Genomic DNA, 25,519 nt, shown 5'->3' with positions numbered 1-25,519 from the left:
CAGAGTAATACGGTAGTTTTATCAGATTCCAAGGCCCTGATGGACTTATTATTTCATAAAAATCTGAAGCATGTTGCAATGTAAATTGGCAGAGACAGATAGTCTGTGTATGTTCACATTGTTGGACACACCTTGTCCCCTGGCATCTGTGTTCTGCATGAAACCAGGCGTAGGCACCAACATTGCTCATGGTGGGCATTTACTGTGGTCTGCGGTGGAGAATTTAATGATGTTCCATGAACCTTCACGAACCTTGCCACAGACACTAGTGTCCTTTTACGCACAGTTTGCCCATCCCCTGCATCAAACCAAGCTGTGGCCCATTTGAGTCATGGGCATGACAGACTGCTAGATGGTCTACAGTCCCATACAGAACAGGGCTAAAAAAATACAGTGATGAGGGTCAGATACATTTTCCCCCATGGAAGGCTGGGTCATCTAGTTATCCTTAGATCACAATCCTATAGACAGCGTACACTTCATTTAGGGAAACATATATTTTTTCACATTTAGCGATTCATAGATACATCATTTAGAAAAAACATGCATCCCATCTCATGATGTAATAGTAGAAAAAGACCACACAAAAACCTAATCCCACATTATTCTCCATGAATTCCCAATAAAATAGTAAAATTCTTAAAAGCTCACAACCTCTTTTTATGCAAAATGAGTGGTTGTCCATATATGTAGATTGCATACACGGCCAATGTAGGTCAATGTATGGGACATATCACAGGGTAGGCATATATAAGAATGGGTTAAATTGTGTACAAACTCTAGGTCCTCTATTTTATATATGGAGAATCAGTCAACTGGACTGCGACTGGAGAGCGTATCAGTTTAGGGCTGTGGTCTCAAGCCCGCCACAGCCCATCCTGTTAACCCCTTAAGGTACTGTCCACGTTAAAAAGGCCTATCCCATGTTTCTTCAGGGCCCCTATGTTAAAGAAGTACAACATCCCCGGTCGCATCTTACAAGTCCCCACTTTAAAAACCACCCACTGGTAGGGATTGTACGGGACAGGTTCTGCCAGTGCTTTGCCAGTCAGCCAAGGTGCTAAGTGTGAGTTTTTAAGTATATTTATTAGAAACTGTTCTAAGCAGGTGATTAGTAGTTCTTGACGTAACCACATAGTTCTTATTCTCTGTCCAGATTCCAGCCTCTGGTTGTTTTGTAGGAGGCTGGAAGATGATGATTAGTATGGTGCATGCAGGATGAGGGGTGTTATATCCTGCCATTGTTCTGGAACTTCCTAGTCAGTGTTTGTATCCTAGCACAGAAAGACATGGCCACTGCCGCTCTCTTGTGCTCCGAGTACCTGCGCTGCCCTGTGTGCCTGGACGTATTCCACGAACCTGTCACCATCCCCTGCGGGCACACTTTCTGCATGAGCTGCATCACCCAATGCTGGTCGCTGCAGGACGCATCTATCTCCTGCCCTCAATGCCGCAGCACCTTCAGTTCAGATTCCCAGCCACGACTCTGCAAGAACAGCATACTGTCCCAGATGGTAGATCATTTCTCCAATATGCAGAGACACAGTGAGAAGGTCACTGCCAAAATCCGTCAAGCCGGACCACACACGGCGTGTGGCCATCAGAAACTTGAGGAAGAACCCACAACAGATAACAGAAGGGTCACCCCATCGGCCAGCCCTGGAGCGCCTGACTGCGCCAATCCCAGTGTGAGTAACCAGTAACCGGTACTGTAACCGGTACATTGTTTGCTCCCTGTCGAGCAACTGCTAACAAACTCGCTTTGTCTGTCTTACATCACTTGTAAAAGTTTTATATTAAAATGGAACATGTTATTGCAAAACAGATGAACATGATCAGCAAGTATTGCGCAACAAACATATATGCATGTGTGTCTATTGTATTCCATTACATAGATCAATTATATAGACGCGTGTACATAAGAGACAGACAAGTCATGTTCGCTGTGTACACACATACATGTATATATTGTTTACCAATGTAACTATCATACGTTCTGGGAACAGAATAGCCTATATAAGCCGATTTGGTTTTTATTCATGGTATTTGGTTATGTGAACATTATATGTTCTATTTGTGACATCGCTGCACCCGCAGGTCTCCTTGCTCAGAGAACGCGGAGCAGTGACACAATTATTCTCGGACATGGTACGGATTCTGCAGGCCTCTGGTTTTCGGCTCCTGCAGTTGATGGAGCAGTCAGACAGCGGGGAAAGAGCACAAAGTTATGGACTGGAAGAAGGACAAATCATGGATGCAATTCAGTCTGCCCAGGTAGTACCAGATGGGGAACGAGAACTATTCACACCCTTGGTGGGTATAATTTTTAACACAGTTGTGTTTTCACACCCTGACAAATTACGGCTGGATTTTACCCTTTAGACATTTTAGGAGTCCACCCAGGGTCATAAAAAGGTACAATTATGGATATTTTGAGTGAGGTATAATGGGAACAAAGACACAACACACCGACATCATTGGAGAGGATGACCATTAATGCAGGAAATACTGGTGAACAAACTCAAGCTATCTACTGGTTGCAAAACAGCATAAAAAGTCTTGGATCTTGTTTTAGGAGCTGCATGTGTCGGATGAGGTGGAGCCAGTTTGGTCTGGGCTTTCAGCGGCTGTCTCCAAATTTAAAGAGAGTTTGCTGGACCTTTGTGCAGACCACATGGGAAGAATGGTGCAAAAAGGTAAGATTGGTCGGGGAAAATGATAGAGGAGGGCTACTAAGGCAATAATCATGAAGCGATATTAGTATGAGGTTTCCCGAGTCATCACTAGATGCTCTACTAGAGGTAATAATCGGTAGGGTTAGTGGTGCACCTCGGTACATGTCTGTACTGTGGACAGAACTGCAGGTGAGATGGCATGTAGGTGAAGGGACTATAGTGAAGGGAAAAGCTTGAAGTGAGTATGGATTTGGTTTCAAATGGAAAGGACAGGCCAGTGTGATCTAAAGAAAATGGGTTGTATGGGATGTTAGGGAGAAGTCATTACTTTTCTGTTATGGACATTATGTATGGAGAAATGTAGAACAGATTCCAGGTAAAGCAAGTAAAGTGTGGGCATGAAAAAATAACATTTTCTCCTGACATCAGCAACTTTATTCCTCAGTATGGCGTACACGGACCGGCTGTCTACCTATGTCTTCAGAACTCAGTGGGAACCCTTTGTCTCCGCTTATGCCAAGGGTACGGGTCGAATTTCTTCAGTGTAAGAATGTTATTTGATATACTTTGTTTCTCTTTTTTCCATTTATGTTAAACCTTCTCTTGTACCCGCATGTCTTTTGCACTGACTGGCGATACATGCTTATACTTCCAGATTTACGGAACATTAGCTTGGACCCAGATACTGCTCATCATAATCTGTACCTGATGCAGGGAGACCGTAGAGTTCTGTGCAAGCTGCAGCCTCAAGCCTATCCAGAACACCCTGGACGCTTCGATCACTACACCCAAGTGATGGGCCGGGAAGCTTTAGGCCAAGGTCGACATTACTGGGAGGTCCATCTGTCTGGCAACCGTGTGAGTTTGGGTGTCTCCTATCGTGGCATCTCCCGTAAAGGTCACCAGAGCCATTGCCTGGCTGGTCGCAACTCTCATTCCTGGTGCCTTGAGTGGAGTAGCACCCGATGCTGTGCTTGGCATGATGGTCAGAAAGTCCTGGTTGCTATAGGCCAGCAGGAGAGGCTTGGGATTTTCTTGGACTGGGATGCGGGGAGTTTGTCCTTTCATGAAGTGTCCGATGAAATGCCTCTGCTGCACCGTTTCCGTGCATCTTTTATCCAGCCAGTTTACCCTATCTTCTTCATCAGCTGGAACTCCATTGTGTCCATTGGAGATGGACAGACAACCCAACACTTCAACCGGAGCAAACATTTTCACAGACAGCTTTCGGCAAACTTCTGACCTCTACTTCAATGTTGATCTCATCTTAAACATATTAAGTTGTTAATAACATTTAAGTGCCATATGACAGTAGCCTCTCTAACTGTTTTTTAGGTGCCTGTGTCCTGTCCTAATGATTCCAGGGTCATACTATAGGTTCAGATTTCCTAATCTAAATTTGATGAGATGCTAAAGTTTACACATGAATGAGAAATGAAACTTTTTTATAAATTAGATTATGGCATTAATATATGTCAAACTACCACATGTTAAATACCAAGTGCCATAAGAGCTTAAACATTTATATGTTGCAAAATAAGTGGTGGGGCTGCCTAAAAAGCCCTCAAGGTAATATATGGCTTGCGTACCATCAGTTGAACAAACCTGTCAATGAAGGGCTGAATTTATTTATTGCATACATGTATTATATAACATCTATTATAAAACATGAGATCCAACAATTGTTTGGTAATTTACACAACTGCAGGCAGCGTAGACCAAAAACATGGCAAAGCCGTTGCTGTATGTCCCGGTCCTAGCACAAAGGTAACCGCTCTTCCTGAAGCTGTGCAGGAATATCACATCTCAGGATATTTCTCAGTATATTTCATCTATGGCGCCGTCTCTGGGTCATTTCTCACATTTCATACACTGCCTGACCCTCTGCTTACGTAACTTGACAAACATGGCAGCTTCCTTGTCGGATCGACGAGACTCCAGAAGATCAAGGATTCTATCTGCTGCAAAGTATTGAGATGTGTGACAAAACAGTATCTAGAATGTGGGTAGATACATGTGATAGTAGTCCTGTTACGTGGGACTAATATTTGTATGAAGATGAAACATATTGTTACTATTTTACTTCTCAAACTAGCTTTTTAAGTTTTTTACAGAACCCTATGAGTGTTAATCATGTTGTCTATATCCCGCACTGTGAAACAAATATATACCAGCTTTTGTTGTCGCACCTTTTAAAATGTATTGATTAAAACTACCAATAACGTGTGCTTTTGTCAGTGTAATTTTTTATATATTTAGACTAAAGATTTATCTCAGGGAAGCTGAGACATGTGGCAGAAGCTGGCACATCTAGCATGTGATTGGTAAGCAATGCTTTATAACTGGGGAAAGGAACGTCTGGCACCTTCTGGTGGCTGAACGTGAAGCCAACAGCTTGAATGATGAAGCTCACCCTTCATTGTCTCACCCTAGAAGAAATTTAGTGTCCGAAACTGCTCAAAGGCCCCATATATTTGCAGAACTCCTATGCTGACCCAAACTTGTTCAGATTCATACATACATATTGGAAGGTTACCAAAAATGTATATTCCTTCTGCTTTTGTTATGTGACAAACCTTACAGACCTTCTCAACCAAAGCTAGTCCAGTTACACAAATTTAATATGATATGGGACATATAGCCATAAATAAAATAAAGTAAGCAGCAACGGCGCATCTTTCTTTTGTCGTTTAATCTGTAAATAATAGATATTTGTGAAGCAAAAAACTATTAGGCTTCTGGCTTTTAGTCTTGTAGAGTTTAAAGTTCATGACGTACCATGTTTCTACCTTTATGACTACTACCCAGTATACTTCCAGGATTTAGACCTACCGCCAGGTTTTGGATGAGTAAGGGGCAGCCGCCGCTGGGGTATGTTGACCATGACGTCGCTGCCTTCCAGTTCTGTTCTCTGTAATCCAGGAAGATCTGCCAGAGCCAGGAATGCTTCTCCCTCCAAACTATTTGACAGGAAGGTGTCATAATCGAAGACGGCGAGTAGAAGGCAAGCTCCAGGCTCCTCACATTGTCCAGAGGTCACCAGACTGAGGACAACAAGTGAGTTTACATATAAAATGCTTTCCATATCACATATTACAGCAGATCAGGGGAAGGGACGTAATTAAAGTGAGCAGCACGGGGACACAGTTCTAATGCGAAGATCGAATGCCTCACATTTAGCTAATTGGTGCCATAATAAGCCTTCCAAAATATGGCACAATACTTCTTATTGGACCATTGTTGTATTGCATTAAACCAATTTAAACCATATATATATATATATATATATATATATGCGTATTTTCGATTTATGTTATTACATAACTCTAAAAGTACATGATCCGATAAAACAATTCCTAAGATGGATATATGCATATTAAAAAACAATAAACTTAAACGTATATATATAAATATTTATTTTCAAAAACTGATTTATTTACTCAGCCTTTATCACACAATCTAAACTCAGCCTCGCTTCATAACACATAGGAATATGAATGGAACTCACAAGTCAAACGTTTCATCATACAATGGGTTCTGCTCGTTCTTCTGTATTTGGGTAGAACGTTGCTCCACAGCCGGGAAAACGTGCTTGGGTTCCAGGCTCAGCTGCACGAACGGGTCACTGCCCCCTGTGCGGAAAAGCAGTAAAGATTAGCTAAGTGCAGCTCTCCAGCCGTTGACGATCTCCAAATCCTATGATGGCACAGCTGAGCACGTGAACAGCTGAGCATTGTTGGATTTGCACTTTACCGAGAGCTGGAAGTCTGTGCGTGGATTATAGTTAATAATAACTATAGAAATACAGGCGTAAGTTTGTACAACCGATAACAAAGGCAATTTCATCCACGCTTGTCAAGGATTTAATGTACATAGAGGATAGTTCCAGAAAGATGATAATTAGACAGTAAATCTCATCTGTTTCATGATGGGCTACTTTTGGAAACAAAGAGGTACATTAAGTAAGTTAGAGAGATACAGGCTGAGTGTATAAACAGCTCCAGAGATTTATAACTCCTACCGTCTGTCACAATTGAATCCTTTCTCCTATCCTATCTCTGTACGTCTTCAGTATTGCCATGTCAGTTGGCACAGTCATAATAAGGCAGTTACATGTTAATTATCCAACAATAGGTAAATCATTTTTTTTTACTTAGGTCTGAACTTTATTCCATGCCCGTGCGGTCATCTTACCGTTTGAATTCCGAGGAAGGAGATTCACAGCATTGAGGATCTCAACGCGCAGTTTCTGGTCTGACGGGAGGTAGCTGGCTTTCACTGTCACCGCTCCATACTTCTCAGACGTGGTTTCCAGCTACGAGTACAGTTATTAAAAAATATAGTTTATTGCGTCATCATGGCTTTATTTACTATCATAACTCGTCCGTAGAGTTATGTGGATCATGTTTCCTGTAGACCGTCTTAAGTATAAATTCTACAGACTGTTGATATCCATGAAGATTATCTGCGAAACAATATATACACAAGAATAACACAAATTTGCTGACCAAGTAATACTAAGACAGGATAACATCTACTCACAAGCACTTTAAATGCCACAAATATTAACACAAATAAGATGGAACCCTGTGTCTATCCTCCATTCCTAATACTAGTCACATTTTCATGTTTTTGGTTGTTCCTGGACGTCTAGTGATGCAATCAGCCTGTTAGAAAGTCTGTCCACCGCCCGAGCAGCGTCTCGGTGTCTTGAACATGAGTTACTTGTGATGGCTGAGACTCCTGGCAGGTGGACGGACAATTTCCAAAGGCTGATAAGTCTTTAGAATTGGTGTGTCCTTCTGGGAGGAAATCCTGTCCATGCGCTGGATTTACTAGTTACGTCGGTGATCCACACACTTTCTATTTTTATGTTACTATTCCACACACTTTCTGTTAATTGGCAGGTTACCTGCTCCTGGATCCTTTGTTGGTAATAACACTCAATGACTTTTTGAGTGGAGGAAGAACAAAGCTCCAGTTCTTTCTCCAGGTTCTGCCGGGAACACGAAAAACATTCAATATCATTAATTCTCCATACTGCCTGTATTCAGTCTATCACAAGATGACAATGAGAGATGCCCGTTATCAGAACAACCAAAGCCTAGGGGGAGCTCTGGGTTTTTAGGGGCCATGAGTGCAAATATTTTGGGGATCCCAACCCTAATACAAGTGATAATTATCTCCATTAGCTTTCTAACATTGCTCCAAATTCCATTTATGTTAGGAAGTTAGGACAGCTAGTGATGAAGAGCTCTCAAAGACGCACTTTGCACTCTTACAACCTAGTTTAAGGTTATGACATCTCACCCTAGCATGACCTCCAATAAAATATGATTTTCTCATGTATGTTAATTTGGTTATGTTGTTTGAATTTTTCTGTTATATCCCAATTTGTTTGGTTGTATGCTTTTAGCTTTGTCTCCACACTTACAGTGAAAATGGGCGTATGAAGGTCTTCTGTCTGCAAGCCACAGCCTTCTGCATGGAAACATAACTCCAGGTTCTGGAAGAACAAGACACTCAGTATGACTACGTCCTTTATTGTCAGACATGTTGTTTTTAAATATGCCATAAAGCATACAGTTATATGACATCAGTGGTTAAATATTCATGTGTGTCAATATCATGAAAAATTACATGATAATCGCAAGTATAGTGAAATCAAAAAAGAAAAGCAAACTGAGTCTCAGTTGGGTTACAAAAGTAACTGCTGTCAGGTTGGAGATAGACAGAGTCTCTTATCGAGCTTGTTCAAGTTGTTATAGAGTTTCGTTCAATTGCTATGAAGTATATTTTAAATGGCGCAGGTTGGCAATAGAATCAACTCTGTCGAGAGTTGCTGATTTACAGCCATCTCACTTGAGCTGTTCCAAACAAGCATGAACTCAACACAACTCACATCTTTGTGAACAGACCCCAGAGACTCCTCTGCGTCTTGTAACGGAGAAGCTCACCTTAAGTGCCACATGCAGCCTCTTGTAATATCGTGGGGAGGAACTGATATGTCTGGAGAGACTCGAGATCACAGTCAGAATGTGTGACCAAAGCAGGGATAGGAGACTGGGAAGGAAAAATACATGGGAGGTGAGAAGGGGCAAAGAGTAAAGAGTGAGTGTCTGTGTGTGTGAGTAAAGAGTGTAGAAATATGAATGAATTTGCCAAATTTGTGTGAAATGAAGAAATTGTGATATGTGGTTAATAGTTTTATGGGATGATAGAATAGAAACAGCAAAGAATTCATTGTGTATGGGAAATGAGAATACAATGCAAAGTGAATACCTTACCAGTTGAAGTTTTCGTGCACTAAGTTCTGATTCATGTACTGCAATTCCGACTCCAGGAATCTCATCAGGGGTATAACGCACTGTAATGGACAGAAGGAGGGCACGTGGCCATCAGGTTAGTAGAGCAGAAGCCAGAGCTGGCATGGGAGATAACACATTATCAATGAGGGCAACAAGCAGGCAAGGAAAAGGCATGGTAGCTTTTGGGGTGCAGGAATAAACTGGGGTAACAGAGGTGGTATGAGGGGCATTTAAACATACTTACATCACTGAGATCTTTGGAGTCACTGGCAGCAGCAAGAGAGTGAAGGTGTTTGGCAATTCCAGCTACCAACTATGTGATAAATAGACAGAAAATGTGGGAGTGAGAAGGAGAAATACAGCAGTAGGAGGAATGATTAGACGGAAGGGAGCAGAATGATGAAAAAGTGAGGGTGATGGGAAGTACAGTCAGACATCACAGACAGAACAGTAAATAAGAGTGGGGAAGAGAAAGTGATGGAGGAAATGTTGAGAGGAACAAGGAGGAGACCCTTACTTTCTGAGCAAGTGCCTGCACAACACTTCTGATCTCGTGGTCCAGGGAGCGTACAGCGATCTCCAGCTGGCCATACAGCGTGTGCTTGAATTGGTCTGTGCTGATAACTTCACGTGTTTTACGCTGCAGGCCTTCCCAGTCCAAGTTCACAGGCAAGGACTGCACCACTAAGTGCAGCTGTTCAATGTTATTCACAACCAGGCACAGCTGAGGGCACGAATGGGAACGATCAGGTTACTTTCCTAACCACAGATAATATAAACCACCAAGACAATCAAGTGGAAAATGGTCACCTTGTTTGCAGCTTGCCCAGCATCTCCTCTTTCTGATATCTCTTCTGCTCTTTTTTTAATCATCGTGCAGTAAGAGAGGGCAATGCGGCACATGTCCTGGAGAGAGAGAGAGAGGATACAAAAAAATAGGTGATCCATGAATGTGAGGATGAATGTGTAAGCCATCCTTAAACAAGACCCCATGAGGAACCATAGAAGGTAATCAGCCAGGGTACAAGGGTTGCCTAAAGACATGAAAACTTATTTCAGACTCACCAATGATGTGGCACCCCTTCAACAGAAAATTCATAGACTACTTCTACAAACACTTATGTAGCATTAACAATCTTTAATAGATTGTTTACTTTTTTTTTTCCTCCTCACCTCTGTGAATTTTACCATAATCATGAAAGCCTCTTCAGGATCCGGCCAGTCGAGCTGCTGCCACGTGCGGCCGATCTGTGTGAAGCATGTGGAGAGATCCACAGTGGAAGCACTATGTTTCTGTAATTCTGACAATGGTACTAGCTGTGGAAACACAAACATTCACATAGTGATATGCTAGTGAGGACGTTGTGCTTGGGTCATTTGAGAGCCAAATGGAATAGACAGACTCTCAGTTCCACTCAATTTCCATCACAGTGCAACAGTATCATGGAGGACAGACTCATAGATGCCCATGTTACTGTATGTATTAACCTTAAACAACCTAATATGTTGTGGGCCATGCTTGAAAATATATTGTCTACGTGACTTTGGAAGTTAGGAGTGTTGGTAATCATATCTGGAAGAGCACCTTCATGGCATCATCGCAGATTCTTTCAGGCTATGACATTGCCACTAAGCTTGAAGCTCTAACATACCATAAGGCTGTATTTAATTCTCTCAAAATCATTTCTGAACAACCACGCATAGCTATGAAACATAGAGTATCCCCTCCCAGGTCCCACTCACCTGGTCAATTTGTACAGCTCTTTGCACCCTCTCTTGAGCAGTGGTGTAAGCTTTCAGCAGCCAGTTGGGTAATGAGTTTACAAACCAGCGATGGAATCCAGACAATGGAAGTGGGACATCCCTGTAAGAAAAAATGTCTTTAACTATGAGAGCAGTCATAATCTCAACACAAGGGATATTGTCTTCTGTAATAATACACAATATCATTGAATAAAGTAACTTAGTATAGGTGACATCAACCCATGTGATGGTCCATGTTTACCTCTTGGGTAGGTAGATGTGAAGCTTATGGAGCTCTCGTAAGGTGATGTAGAGCTGGTACAGGAGCTCAGAGAGTGGTGGTTGAGAACTATGGTTTGGTGAAGGGAGCTGGCTGAGCAAATGCTGGGAAACCTGAACAAAATAAGAGTGAGAAATGGCAAATACAGACAGGTAGAGACGGGTGCAGACATCTGTGAAGTATAACAACACCAGCTAAACTATAGAGCTCCGCAAAAGGTTACATTTATTTACACCTACTTACCAATTCCTCCAGTTCCAGGAACGTAAGGCTGAAGATATCCAGTTTAACGGTGCTGAGAATACAGTAGACCAGTGCCAAGAGGTTAACAGAAAGAATGACCTATATACTGCTTTACAACAAACCCCCAATGCTGAAAGAAATGCCTCCACTAAAAATGTGGTTTTCCAACAAAAAAAATAAGGTCGTGCACCCTATCTAGCAGTATCTTCTCCCCTGGAGACTCAGAAGCCGAGCACTAATTGATATCGTTTTAATGAAAGTGTATTTTCTAATTTTTATGTTGCTCCTCATTCTTTTATAGGCCGTAAATACCTCACTGCATAGATCTTACTTTAGGAAACACTTGTTCCAGGTCTTGTGGCAGCTCTGCAGATCGCTGATGATATCGGTTACCAGACTCAGCAAAGACTTAAGGTTGTCCTCCTGGCTCTGCAGAGAAAAACAGAAGCAGTGACTGAGAAAATGAATACGGCTTATTAAATTAAATGGAAATGGGATAAAAGGCAAACATTTCTTCCCTCATAGCGATCGGTTTACAGTGTAGAAGAAGTATCTTTATTATGATGAGCTATTGCTTCTTTCTTTCACACCAACCTGAATCATTGGCTGAAGATGCTGACGCTTCATATCAAACCATTCATGGGTTCCAGCCTGTACGGGGATAATGGATATAATATAGTGATCTGAGGAGTAGTCCATTGGCAAGGGTGTAGCGTTTACCAGGTTACCTTGATAGCATCAGATACTCTTTCCTGTAGACTTGGCGCCAAAGAACACATCTCTCGGAAAGCCTTGGTCTTACACATTTGAATTAGTACCCTGTATGGACAAGAAGTGTAAAGTGGAAAATGGTTGGACAGTAGACCACAGAGACACTGGGTTTTATCTATATATTTAAGAACAACCCTGAGGCAAAGGTATGAACGTTGAGCAGTTGTCATGGAAGTCCTCCTAAGGTACATGCATAATGTCTATAAGATTAACACATCATGGGTTTACATAGCCTACATGTGGCTTGGTTAAGCCAAATGGACCAATTCATGATGCTTTAGCTAGAACCCCAGAGTTAAAAAATATCCCATGGCTTCCTTCTTCCAATTCAAATATCTTGCAAATGGGCAAATTGATGTTTTAGGCACATGGACCTTCGGGAATTATTATGGATGGCATCATTTAGTTTTCTAGCATCAAAACAAATAGTGAGCAACCACTATTGATTATGTCAAGAACCCAAGACGGCAATAGGCGCTGCTGGAGTGGTCACTCACCGTAGTAGACCCTGTAAATGTTCTACAGACCGTGAGGCTGACAGAGGGAACATAATGCGATATTTCCGTAGTACGGACACGCCATATTGAAGGAGGGACTCAAAAGACTCTGCCAGCTCAGTTTTCTGTAGTGGACACAAGATACAATGACATGAAGCAGGCCCAGTACACATGTAGTAAGTAGGTCGTTTTTCTACATTAATCTACAGGCATTAAAATATTTACAAATGTTGTTTATTTTTACCATGACATCATAACGCAGGAGAAAAAATTCCATCAAATGGCTGAAATACTATATGAAACCTAATTAAAAAGGGCAGATATTAAAGGGAAAGTGAATTACGTGGGTCAACAAAAAATATTAATTGACTGTATTTTCTACAGATATAATAATATTTATGTAATTCATATGTAATTCACGTCCTGCACAGAGGTAGTACCTGCTCCTCCTGCAGCCGTCCTTGAACCCAGAGGTACTCAATACTCGTAATGTGATGAAGCAAGCAGCTGCTGCTGAACTCCAGGCTCTGGTACAGCTTACTATATGCCAGCCACTGCCTGAGGGAACGCAAGGAAAAGGGTGACAAGGGGGCATAACGGAGGAGGTTAGAGAAGAACAGGGGCCAAAGCAGCCAAAAAGAAACAAAAAAGAAATAATCTGATCATACACAATATCACAATACGGTGATCACGCACTCTCACTCTTCACTCCCATCGCTTGAAATATTAATGGTGTCTTACTGATGGACAACAAACATAAGGGTATCGATGGAATTAATATGTAGTCAGTACAACACGGCCATTCATAGAACACAAATGCTATAAATGTGTTTAAATGGAGTAATTGAACGTATACATTTTCCTTGATCAACCACAATGCAATATATTGTATCACAGTGTATCACAGGCCAAAGATAAATAGGAGATGAATGAAGACTGGGAACAGCAAACAGTCTCCGGCTACCCAACACTCACGCAAGGCCCTGGTGGAATTCAGATAGGTCCTTCTGAGTAGCGTGCAGGTACAAGATAGTACAGCCATGAGGACTGATCTCCCCATCCCACATGGTGCCAGCGGCCTAAGGGGAAAGAAGTGCCTTCAGATGGACTTGTCGTGCCTTGGCAGAAACATCTAAAATATATTTCTATTCTGGGTATATAAAAAATGTCATAGGGTAACATGGCATCTAAGGTGCTGTTCTACCTGCTCTGCTCAATTTGACAAATGCTGCCCCAATACTGTTAAATGCCCAAACCCTTTCCTTTAAATTATGTAAAAGCTTGCCTTGTTCATATCCTGTGATATCGTGTGACACAAAAACAGGAAAAAGTTTCTTACATGTTTGTGTGTTGTTTTTATGTGATTAAAACATCAGAGGAAATAATAAAATGTTCTGGTTTGTAAGCAAAACATACTAGAAAGTGCAATTATTGCTCTTATATGTGGAACACCCCCTTAAAATGAGTCTAACAGGTAACAGAAAAAATAGAGCCTCCAAAAAAATCAGGGATATGGCTTCCTACTCCATGGCCTGTATTATGGTGTTTGTAGGACAATTAACCTACTCGAGGAGCCCCTGCTCATTCTCTTGACCGTCTTGACAAAGAGGCAATCCGGTCATATACTGTATATTACAAAGTATCTCCACGGAGAGACGGAGATTCCATGTGTGGTTACGCCAGCTGATGTCTCCAGTGTGAGCGATGTAGGGCCTCCTAACCATGCCCATGTAATTCTGTCATTTGCAAGGAACACTCGGTCACAGAGGTTTTCATGCTACGTACCTGGTGGCATTTGATCTCATGACGTATAAACTGCTGGAGCAATTGACGGTGAACAATGTAACTTGGTGTTTTACTCAGCATTGTCCCTCTCTAGAGGAAAAACAGCATAGGTCAGCACACATAGTTGCTCCACAAGTCTCTATATAAACACAAAAATACTAAATATGACAGCTGTCATTGGGTCAAGCCTACCTATTCTTGGTTCTTGGTCTTGTTTTATGTCAAAGTAACTTTATACTAGTTCCATCCCCAAACTGTATTAACCAAAAAATGCCTCGCTACCGGGTAAGCAAACATTGGTCTTCCACATAACCGAGGATAGACTTGAATTTTGAAGTTGACTGCAGCACATTATGAGTTGCTATTAAGTGTGCACTTGTCTCGGCATTCCTGAATATGTGAGTTGGACATTCTGTGCCATTACGCAAAATTGTCTTGACTGCAAACTCAGGTGCACTTACGTTTAGTAAACAATCAAATCACTTATACTTGAAATCTATCTGACCTTCTTGTGCGTGAGAAGGAATTGCAGGTGACACTGCCCTCTCTCTGGGTAGGTCTCTGTCCGAGGTTCCAGATTGTACCAACAATCCTCCTTACACCTCAGGTTCTAGACAGAATGTAATCGTTAGAACATCATCAAAAGAAAACCAGTCATGTATCATATACGAGATCTCCCCATTCATTCCCTTTCCTACCACCAAGGATCCCTTGGCCAACACATGCTTACCCCCAGTCGTAGAACTACATTGCCCAAAAAGTCATCTTGCCCTTTGTCCTTCCGGGCATCCTTAAATATCCTGAAAAAAGTAAAAAAAAGTAGCCATGGAAAGCAAGGAAACATGCAGTGGAAAATTGGTAGTGATCCATTTCTTAGAAAAAGAAAGAGAGGGAGTATTCGGTAGTTTAGACTAAAAAAAAGCTGGAGGTGTCATCATATTAGGATGGAGTTACACAGGTACCATTCCTTGATTTCCATTTTAAAATCTGTTATATTATTTATAGAATTGATTAAATGTAAGAAGTTGAGATGCTACAAAACAAACTTTTAAAAAAAAATATATGTGGGCATTTTCTTTTAAAGGTTTGGTCCTGTCATCATCATCAATATAGGTTAGAGAGGGTTATACAGAGAGGAGGCCTTTGAGATGAAGACTTTGCCATACTCATTGTGGGATCCTCACCTCCTCAGCCCGTGCAGGTCTGTGATCTCCCCCAGCTTAGCTCTGACTGATTCTACATCATCCGAATCCCTTGGGAAAGAGAAATGATTTTAGCGTGCACAGAAAAGCCCGTACTTGGTTTGTTATTGGTATTGTATAGAGCATTAAAAAAAAATACAAAGAGAAAGACATCAGATACAAATGGAAGGGGTAGCCACAGCGAAGGGTGAGGTTTAATTGAATAAAATCTAATTTATTTAACAAAATGCAAAGTAAACAGGCTAATGGAAGGGGCATGGGGGCTCAGGCTTTCTGGGCACCAGAATTTCCAAAGACAGCCTTGTTTCAAAGAAATAGACATGGACAACTGAAGACAACAGACAACATCAAGGCAGTAATTATGTTTCATTAAACCACTTGAATCACAATCCCACTCACCACATATCCATATGAAACCATGCTTTTTCTAGGTTCTCAATTTCCCTGAAAGACAAACAATGGTAATATAAACTAAAAAACAAACAAAATTAGAGTACCTTTTAAAAAAAATACAAATTAACAAATCTCCCAGGTCAAACACCGCATTTAGGGTCGAAAGGCCAGTTGACCAACGTAGTGGTGGAGGGTGGTGGTACGTACAGTATGAAAGTCTCATTCCACACAGGGCTTAAGGTCTGGACTTTGACCTGGGTCTTGTGTGTTTGATCTTCTGGAATCAAGTTGCGCACGACTGCTTTCTGCCTTTGCTTCTTTTCATGGCTAGGACTGTTGTCCCTGGACCGATGGTTGGCACGATTCTCAATCCCCAGCATACAATAGGGGTCGCTGAAACCTGAGCAAAGAGAGGAGCAACAAGAAAATATTGCAGGTCACAAACTACCCCCCCCGGTTAAATTGTTATTGAAAAGCTTGGAAAAGACAATAAAGTTCCCGAAAAATGATTGCACACTTATATTTTTTTCTGGAGGGTTTAAGGTTTTTTTTGGAAGATGCATAAATTAAGTACACATTTGTGTGCGGGGTCACTTTTTCTGCCTCTTGTGAATCTGCGGCACTTAAAAATTCACAGAAGTGCTTTTTTTATATATTTTCACTAGAATATAGCGCTTGTTAACTCCCTTTATTTATTTCCTTGGGGGTAATAAAGTTACCTACCACTAACATCCTTTCCCAGAATGCCTTTGGCTTCTTTGACGGTGACTTTTACACAGAAGATTGGTGGCTGTAAAGAAAACATAAAATGCTGAGTTTGTAAAGAGCTTCATGAAGACTGTGTGTCTTTAACCTGTTAATGGCCGTTTTTGTCACAGAGTAAGGCACTTAGAAGACCTTTGGGGCTCTAGAAGACTGTTATACCCTCATACCCAGCAGACATTGTGAGCTCCTTAAAGACAGAAACATTAGGAGGGCAAAGAGAGACAGATTGGATTTGGGTCCCAAAGAGGGACTGTGCCTTCAAAAGAGGGACATTTGGTATGGGGACCGAATGCTTATCCAGAGAACAGCCACCTGAAAAGGGGACATCTGGTCACCCAGATGTCCCCTTTCAACCCAATTCCTTCCAGATATCCACAACCTAACGTGAGGCCTCCTGAGACGCCTGGCCCAGGACATGGGTTACAACACCAGTAATCGTCGGTTTCACAAGGAATTATTGACATAGACGCTCTGTTTTCATAGAGGAGGGCCGTGGTTACAGTAGAGGAAGTGAGGCTTGCAGCAATGGGGTGGATTATAGAAGTATCAAAAGCACTGAAAATGCATATCCTGTACAGCAAATCGAAATAATGTGTTATTTTATATCAAACAGAAACTGCCATTCTGTGGTTTCGGGACAACATGGTCTTAAAATGCACCTTTGATGATGTTTTTATATACAGCCATCGATAGCGTTTGTGTAACTGGCTACGTTTGTGTGTTTGTGTTGCATTCCTTACTCTGTAAATAAGGTTTCAAAGGAATAGAAGTTTCTTTTTCTTATTGTCCTTATTTTTTTCACACAGCATTAATCGCTCCAAATATTTAATGATTGCCAAAGACTACGCAATGTCCGGGTCACATCCATTCCACCGTGATGTCACAGAACATCATGCAATGAAGAAGCAGCACAGTTACATGTGTGTCGCTGTGCAGGGAAGCAATAGTCAAAAGATCACGGAGATCTATTTTAATCATACTGATCGCATGTTCAATCTCCCTTTTTCCCTGTCTTGCCCTGATCACAAGCCAGGAAACGCATGATAATAGACTTAATGATATGAGGGTCATAATCTGTCCAATTCTGTCCTGAGTTCCGATCACAGTATATTAATAGATCTGATCATACTAATATTCTGTGGTCAGAACAAATGTACTTTAAGGCAGTGTTTGTTTTTTTTTTCCATTATTATTCTGGAGTGGGTTTAGTTTAAGGTTAGTGGGTACATGCGTTTTTGAAGTATTTTTATTTACATACACTAAATGGGTGCAATTTATGAAAAATTCCAAATAACAGTTTTGATTTCTGAAAACCCCAATTACACAGGACATGCCTTGTAACAACGGTTCCCATCCTATCCTTTGTGGATACAATGACATATACTAAAGCCATCGTTTTTTTTTTTCTGTACTGGGTATATCGAAAATAAAAGTTTGTTTTAAGTAAACATCAACTCTTATCTTCTTTATATTTAAAATGTACATTAACATAATTTTTTTTTATATTTTTGTTCACTCTGGTGATTTATTATATGCATACTTTGAGACAAATATAACCCATTGGCAGGTCTGGAAATTTCCACTAGCCCACTCACTTGTGATGAATAGGAAAATAAAGCAAATGAGTGAGAGTATATTTCCCCTCGCTGGCGAGGGTTTATCTGCTGGTTGGTAAAGATTACATATATTTTCCTGGCCTGATCTAGGAACTAGAGGCGATGATACCGCTAAGTAGTAAGGGTTGAGCATGGCGTCCCAAATCTAAGCCAGACTCATCATAAGTGTGTATTAAGAGAGGGAAGGAAATCCCTCACCCTTTGGAATTTCTGCACTTGCATTCATATCTTGGCACTTCCCAGGGTGGGTGCACTAGAGATCTGCCCCACTTGTTCGTTATTTAGAGAAGACTCAGTCAGGAAGCCAGGGCTAGCTGTCCACAGGGTTTGTCGTAGTCATAAGGAGATACAAAATTGGGCTGAGCAGAAGTGTGAGCAGCGACCCTTTGTTTGTGTCTCCTTGCACTGGACCGCACCGGAAAGGGGTGACAGGAACGTATCAGGGTCATAGGAGGGAGGTGGGATGTATATATATGTGTTTATGTATGTTAGCATGGATGTGTAATTGTGTGTGTGTGAGCTTGCATGTGTACTTGTGTGTGTGAGCATGAATGTGCACTTGTGTGTGTGGATGTTTACTTGTGTGTGAGAGCATGGGTGTGTACTTGTGTGTGTTGTGTGAGCATGGATGTATAGTTGTGTGTGTGACGGGGATGTGTACTTGTGTGGGCAAGGATGTGTAATTGTGTGTAAGCATGGATGTGTAAGTGGGATGAGGTAGAATTGTGTGTTAGTGAGTGTGAGTAAGTGTGTGTAATTTGTTTTCGAGTGTTTTCTAGTTAAGCCCCTGGGACTTTAGGTCTGCCCAGTTATCTAAAAACCCAAATCTCTCTTTCCTACACCGCTTTCTCAGCCATGCATAAATCTCTTTAATCTCCTGCTGCCTCCTTGTGTAGCATGTGGCACAGGCAATATATCAGATGTCTTTCACATCATACATATGACATTAGTTATCTAACCTCGTCTGGCTTAAATTAGTGGTTATTACCGGCAGTCCTTCAATATGCTGTAGAATGGCTTCATGTTCTTCAGGTTCCATGCTGAAAGCCTAGAAAAAAGCAAAATGATTGTCCTTAAATATTAGTAATCTGTACCTAATGGTGTCTTCATAAGTATTTTGAATTTGTGGCTATATATTGTCAGCGTCATATGATCGGTCCATGTAAACCACTAAACTAGGTGGTGCCTGCTGCACCCTTACCGTTGGACCAGATCTGCTTAGGGCTCCAGCCCACATCCTCTCGCCCAGCTAAACCTTGAACCTATTTGGCCCTCAGAATTCCAACAATGGAGTCTAACCATCTGTAGAACTTAGTAAAAGGGACTACAGAAAGGCCTTATATACCAGAATTTCTGTAAAACTGTTATAAAAATGATCGGGTTCTCTTACCTTCTGTAAATAGTCATATAATTGGCCAGTGTCGAATATATACTCTGGTTCCGCACATCCCATTCTATGTAGGACAGTATACAGAGCTTCTCCATACAGTAGATTATGCTGAGGGAATAATACAAACCAAAGAATAATGAATAATAAAAGCTACGGTTTGTTTTCACGTCTCCTGCATCTGGATTTGCCTTACCTGTACAGATGGGGAGACAGGTTTGGGTTCGGAAGTGGTCTGTTTAATGGTTTTGGACTGAGGGGTTCTTCCAGTTCCTCTCTTTCCATATCTCGCCTGAAAAACAAAGGGATCATAGGGTCATTTCTAACAGTAAAATAAGCTGGGAGAGATAACATAATGCCATGACCCCACAGCTCACCCTTGGACTCACCTCCGTCTGGCCCATTTGCCCTCTCAGTGCATAGTCAGCCACTAGACTGCAGTAAAAGGAACCCTATAGCTGACCAGTAGGACTTAGGTGCCTGTGATGGGACTGTGCCAACCAGATTGGGGCAGTTGGCAGAATTTAACGCAGCTGGGTTATTGAGCTTTTATACATAACACTGACAAGGAAGATGGATATTACTATATTGGTCCAAGAAGAGGTATAGCCGTTAGTTCAAGTTGAGTCCTTTTATTGGGCCAATGCAGAAGACAAGTAGAATATCATAAGAGAACCATCTTTAGATGGAAGAAAAGACCTCTGAGGTCCCCAGCTTATGTGACTACGTATTTTTCTATGATGACCCATCAATCTCTCATAAAGTTTCCATAACCTGGGAAATTGAATAGATGTTGGGAGACCAACCAAGGTGTGCTCAGCCAGTATTTCACTGCAGCGAGAGAAACCTTTCTTAAATGGAATGATTTAATTCATACGTAAAATATTCCTTATCCTACATTGAAGTTTCACTAGTTTTCTGTCAAATGGCAATAGAAAGCTTTTGTCATTCCTACCTCTCGACGGGTGATACGATGTGGGCCTAATGACTCCATCTGTAGAGAAAGAAGAGGTATTAGAAGAAGATGGGATGATAAGATCTGAGATCTGTGAGAAAGAGAGAGAGCGCTGAGATCAGAGATAAGAGAGAGTGCAGTCAAGGATGAAAGAGAAAATTAGTAGGCAGAGACGATCAACAAGAGATGGGGTGAGATGGCAGAGCATGACTCACGGACATCAAATACTTGACAACATTGCAAGGCGGCCATAAACTCGCAGTTTAGCGAATAAAGATCACAAAAAGAGAAATATGGTGATGAAATGAGAGATGTGGCTGGAGTGAAGAAGAAAGCAGCTAGAAAGAGGACATTTAAGAAAGAGGAGGAAGAGTTACAGACTGGAGTGAAGTAACGGAGCGGGAGAGAAAGAGGAAGAACAGAGAGGATGATTAGAGAGAGTAGGAGAGAAACAGCATTTCAGATTTCCAGGTAGTACCACAACACACAACGTATAGCTTTAATTTATATACGCTGCTGTCACATAACTGCCACCTCCAAATTGCAGATCTGCCACCCAGTTAAAGGGGTAAACAGGTAGATGAACTGGGGCAACCCTTTCCACCCCTGGTATCTGCAGCAGGGGGGTGTAGGAGGGCAGAAGTGGTTGCAGCGGGGAGTGAGATGATATAACATGTAAGTGTAAAGAGAAAATATTATACCTCTTGTTCTGTATCTCCAGGCGGGGGCCGGTCACCCACTTTGTCGTTGAGGTCCATGATGCTCAGAGTCCCTCACTTATGGAGCAGAATTCAGCGGCACAGACACTGGCAGATCCTCACTCATATCCCATACTCACCGAGTACACACGCTGTCGCTGAAAACAGATTGATCACACAGGATGCTTACACACAAGATGAATCTTATACCACCAACAACGCCAAAGTGCCAACAGCGCCAACAGTGCCAACAGCACCAACAGCTCCCCGAATAACCCTAAGTAATTTCATGGCAGATCAGACCCATCTCGTCTGCCCATGTTCAGTGAGGTAGAGACTCAAACCTTACTCAGTCCTTGGTCTCAGCTTACATTCAGAATATCTTTACACCTATCCCATGCATGTTTAAATCCCCTCACTGTATGAACCGTAACCGCTTCTGCTGGGGAGATGCCCCATGTACCTACGTTACATAGTACCGGTTCTCAGAGCAAAACTACTCACGGCTTCCCAGGCACAGGAGTCATGGCACGGACTGCTCCCTTATTGCACAGCACGGACTGCTCACTGCACCAGAGTCTTCTAAGTCAACACTGTGTATTATCTCAGGTCCTTTTACAGTTTCAGAGAGGAAACCACAAATTTATCACTTTAAGGAAGTGAAAGCATGATTGACAGAGGGTGCATGAGGGAGGCTCGTCCCCAAATGTACAGCTCCTTCAAGCAGAGGTTCATCGCCCATCATTTTGGGTTAGTATTAATATCATTTCAGAGTTAGTATCATCCGAGTTAATCATTATTCTTTATTGTTATGTGTAGCGCCATCATACGCAGTGCTGTACATTGGGTAAACAAGGTAAGATGCAAATGATGTCATGTAGGAGGCCTCGACATTGGCGGTGGGAAGCACAAGGAAGCAGAGAGGGGCAAAAAGAGGCACAGGGGCATTGCCAATTGTGGGCGCCTGGGGCAGCTGCCCCTCTTGCCCATGCAAATTGTGCCCTGGTAGGTAGAACTGGGGCAGAGGCCGTGCCCACGGTGAGATCGCACTGGAGGTCAGGAGGGGAACCTTGGGAAGCACAAGTAAGTAGAGAAGAGCACAAAGATGCAGGGCATTGACAGCAAGGGGCTCCTTGGGCAGCTGCCCCTCTTGTCCTGTGCAAGTTGTCGCCCCGGTAGGTTTAGCCGACCGGGTGCTGTAGGGTATGGCCCCCGACTAGAAATGCCCAGAGGCACATTATGTCAGCATTGGGCGAGCACCAGATGAAAGTGCCCGGGCTGCACAGACTGGCCCATGGAGTCAAACTTCTGTTGATGGAGAGGATCTTCTCAACCAGCCCATGATCCCCACAACAAAAGCAGGACTGTGTTCAAGATAGGGACTGCCCTGCAAAAATCGGGCAGTGGGGAGGTATTTGTTAGACAACTGATATTTGAAGGCCATATAAAAGAGACTGATAAGATGAATACAGTTGTTTTTATGGCAAAAGGGGAAAAAAATCAACTGTACTACCTATACGCGTTCCAGTAGATATGATTCTGGAATTCAGAAAACAGATCTCAAACTGGCTGCTCGATGAATGTTTCCAAACTTTTTAGCGCTGTTTTAAGCCGGTGTTTATCTTAAATTAAGCACAAGACGGGGACTGACAGGGAGTAGATAAAATTATCTATTCATCTCATGCCTGTACTTTTTTATCTTAAATACCAAACATCTTGTTCTAGACGCACTAAAGTCTTTGGCTACTATTAGTCTAAACTTTAAACGCAAACAATTACAAAATAACTTGGGGTTCTTTACTTTGAACGTCATTAATGGAATGTACCATAGTTAGTGTCATTACATTTTGTGTGTACCATATAATTAAAAGATTTCTGTGTGCTTTTTAACTATTAACACTATATATATATATATATATATATATATATATATATATATATATATATATATATATATATATATATATATGCCAGGGTTCCCCAACCGATCAACGTAGCCGGGTCAGAACCAAAATATCTCTTTTGCGAAGCCAAATCGCAAAGCTGGAGACAGAGTCAGGTCAAGCCGGGTCAAGAACAGATTAAACGATCAAAGCAATGCAGGAACGATACAGGAGTGTAACATCACCCAAAGAGCAACGATAAACTGAGTCCGGAGTTAATTTAGGTCATTGTGTGGACCCGCTACCCCGTTCTGCTGTCCTGCAGACACTTTGTGGGAGACCTTTGTGGGACTACATGGCTGCCAGGGGTGTAGTGGAGTAACCTCAGGGCTTAGTACGAAGATAAGTCGTGAAATAAAGTAGCTCTCAATGAAGTAAAACACAAAACAGGGTTTCTTTGGATCCGTGTCCTCTGATCCAAAAAAAGTTCGATGGAAGTATTTTGTTATAAATATTTAAAACATGGAAACAATTCAATGACAGATGAAACGGTTTAAATACCCTGTATTCACTCTATTCGCCTCTGACACTTTTGCTAGGAGGTTGTTCCATTTAACCCAAATTACCACACCACAAGCATTAAAAATTCTAATTCTCACCAGTTTCAGCCAATCACAGTACAGGAAAGCGCTCCTTTTGAAAGTAACGGGGGCACCAAACGAGCGAGTTGGGGGTTTTGTTATTGGGGGTTAGGTTGACCACATCAGCCATGTTTTCCAGGACACACAGAATTTTTACATACTGGGGAAGGCGTAACTAATTGGTTCCTTTCCATAAGTCTATACATCCCACATACATTCCACATCCTGGAAAACATGGCGGAACTGGTCACCCTACTGGGGGTTATCGTGATCTCTGGAGCTGGCTGTAGGCCGAACACATCTCGGGCAAGGGACTGGAGCTGCAGGGGGGGCAAATGTTTAGAGGATTTGGATCCACTTGGGTGCAAAACAAGGAAAACGTACACACTAGGAAACATGTTATAGTGTCTGTGAAGGCAGCCATGCGATGTGTAAGGGCAGCCATACTCCGTTGGTTAAAAGTCGTTTTGGTGACGCAGCCACTTTCTAACGTATTCCGGAGGGTTCGGGGTTAAATAGTAACTGTAGATAGAAGTCTTAACCATAGGGAAATTGGATCTCAATATGTACGGTTTGGAGGAAAGAAGAGATAGGGGATGTGATAGAAACATTTAAATAATTAAAAGGATTTAGCAAAGTACCGGAGGGAAGTTTATTTCAAATGAGAAGTTTGTTTCAAATGAGAGTGGTAGATAAATGGAACAGCCTCCCATCATAGGTGACAGAGGCTAATACAGTAAAAGAAATTTTGGGAATGCGTAGGATAGACATAAAGCTATCCTGAATATAAGACGAGACCGAGGACTGATTAAAAATCTTAAAATGGAAAAAAACAGGCAGACTAGATAGACCGAACGGTTCTGCCGGCAGAGGTGCTGTTCCAAATTCTCAGAAACTTGTAATTAAATGGACCATTTCAAAAAAAATAATTTTTAGTACAGCAAATGCCTAATCGCTGAAACAATTCTTTCATCATATAAAAAAAAAAAAGCTTAATTCATGTGTTTTTTTGCTGGAAACACATCATGTGACAAAAAAGCAGACACTGATCAGTCGTTGCCATAGTGACTGAAAAACTTAATGTGCTGTTTTTATTTAGGGGGAAAAAATGACAGATCTGCTAAGATTTATTCAGTGAACGTACTAAAGAATTAATGTTTTTATATGAGCAGAACCAAACTTTTTAACATACCTCTCGCTCCAATGCTGGATGTCGGTTCAGTACATGGACCCCAAATCGACATCAAGGGGGTCATCGGTGAAAAATATGGATCTATAAGAAACACCAATTGATGCCGGTTTCTTGCCAAAAATACCAACTATGCTATCTTAAAAAGCAGTCTTAGATCTGATAACCGTCTCTACCTGAACTGGATTGGAATCCTAATCACGTGCCCCGGCCATCATATCCCACCAACTCTTCCCCAGATCGTTTCAGAGACTTCTGCCGAATCCACGATCCCCCGGCAGACAAGAAATAAGAGGAAGATCGTACCTGATAGTAATGTCCAGCACAGCACGTTTCTACCGCAGCTCATAACTTTAAACGGACTTTGCTCTTTAACACGCAGAAACACAAATAGGGCCATGTTTACTAAGCACTGCTACAAATTTCAATCGCTCTCTATTTTACATGCACTGTATCAATAAGCTAAGATTTACCATATGGGAGTTGTG

The 25,519-nt window shown here is 41.9% G+C and overlaps 2 protein-coding genes across 4 annotated transcripts; one reads left to right on the top strand and one right to left on the bottom strand.

The window, feature by feature from the left end:
• The first annotated feature begins 1,286 nt into the window (after nt 1-1,286).
• On the top strand, nt 1,287-3,961 carry TRIM47 (tripartite motif containing 47). The gene is made up of 5 exons (XM_053453739.1): nt 1,287-1,688; nt 2,098-2,274; nt 2,576-2,696; nt 3,121-3,219; nt 3,331-3,961. The coding sequence occupies exons 1-5, from the start codon at nt 1,290-1,292 to the stop codon at nt 3,915-3,917; spliced, it is 1,383 nt and encodes a 460-aa protein (XP_053309714.1). The 5' UTR covers nt 1,287-1,289; the 3' UTR covers nt 3,918-3,961.
• Nucleotides 3,962-4,287: 326 nt separating this feature from the next.
• Nucleotides 4,288-25,295, bottom strand: UNC13D (unc-13 homolog D). Of its 3 annotated transcripts, none has more exons than XM_053453807.1 (34): nt 25,208-25,295; nt 21,322-21,476; nt 20,621-20,659; nt 19,862-19,957; nt 19,669-19,776; nt 19,267-19,326; nt 16,621-16,687; nt 16,105-16,297; nt 15,904-15,948; nt 15,487-15,555; nt 15,033-15,102; nt 14,808-14,912; nt 14,303-14,392; nt 13,493-13,596; nt 12,958-13,075; nt 12,518-12,642; nt 11,978-12,068; nt 11,844-11,900; nt 11,581-11,678; nt 11,250-11,301; nt 10,989-11,119; nt 10,727-10,847; nt 10,157-10,300; nt 9,794-9,889; nt 9,501-9,707; nt 9,228-9,296; nt 8,963-9,042; nt 8,633-8,738; nt 8,110-8,181; nt 7,588-7,671; nt 6,870-6,990; nt 6,184-6,307; nt 5,508-5,719; nt 4,288-4,636 (listed from the first exon to the last, which is right to left on the bottom strand). In XM_053453807.1, exons 2-34 carry the CDS (start codon nt 21,376-21,378, stop codon nt 4,527-4,529), a joined length of 3,321 nt encoding a protein of 1,106 aa, XP_053309782.1. In that variant the 5' UTR covers nt 21,379-21,476; nt 25,208-25,295; the 3' UTR covers nt 4,288-4,526. The 3 variants fall into 3 exon arrangements, with proteins under 3 accessions (XP_053309782.1, XP_053309781.1, XP_053309783.1); XM_053453806.1 differs by lacking the exon at nt 25,208-25,295 and adding an exon at nt 21,823-21,900; XM_053453808.1 differs by lacking the exon at nt 25,208-25,295 and adding an exon at nt 21,823-21,900 and having other exon boundaries at nt 4,288-4,633.
• Nucleotides 25,296-25,519: the final 224 nt, after the last annotated feature.

Source organism: Spea bombifrons, chromosome 13, assembly GCF_027358695.1.
Source record: "Spea bombifrons isolate aSpeBom1 chromosome 13, aSpeBom1.2.pri, whole genome shotgun sequence".
Taxonomy (NCBI): Eukaryota; Metazoa; Chordata; class Amphibia; order Anura; family Pelobatidae; genus Spea; species Spea bombifrons.
This window is presented reverse-complemented; position numbering and strand designations above follow the sequence as displayed.

Coding starts and splice junctions, on each gene's coding strand:
- TRIM47 (XM_053453739.1), top strand. CDS start 1,290: ATGGCCACTGCCGCTCTCTTGTGCTCCGAGTACCTGCGCTGCCCTGTG. Junction 2,697..3,120: donor GGGAAGAATGGTGCAAAAAG/GTAAGATTGGTC, acceptor TTTATTCCTCAG/TATGGCGTACACGGACCGGC. Junction 3,220..3,330: donor ACGGGTCGAATTTCTTCAGT/GTAAGAATGTTA, acceptor TTATACTTCCAG/ATTTACGGAACATTAGCTTG.
- UNC13D (XM_053453807.1), bottom strand. CDS start 21,378: ATGGACCTCAACGACAAAGTGGGTGACCGGCCCCCGCCTGGAGATACA. Junction 15,556..15,903: donor TGGTTTCATATGGATATGTG/GTGAGTGGGATT, acceptor CTCTTTCCCAAG/GGATTCGGATGATGTAGAAT. Junction 6,991..7,587: donor AACAAAGGATCCAGGAGCAG/GTAACCTGCCAA, acceptor CTGTACTCGTAG/CTGGAAACCACGTCTGAGAA.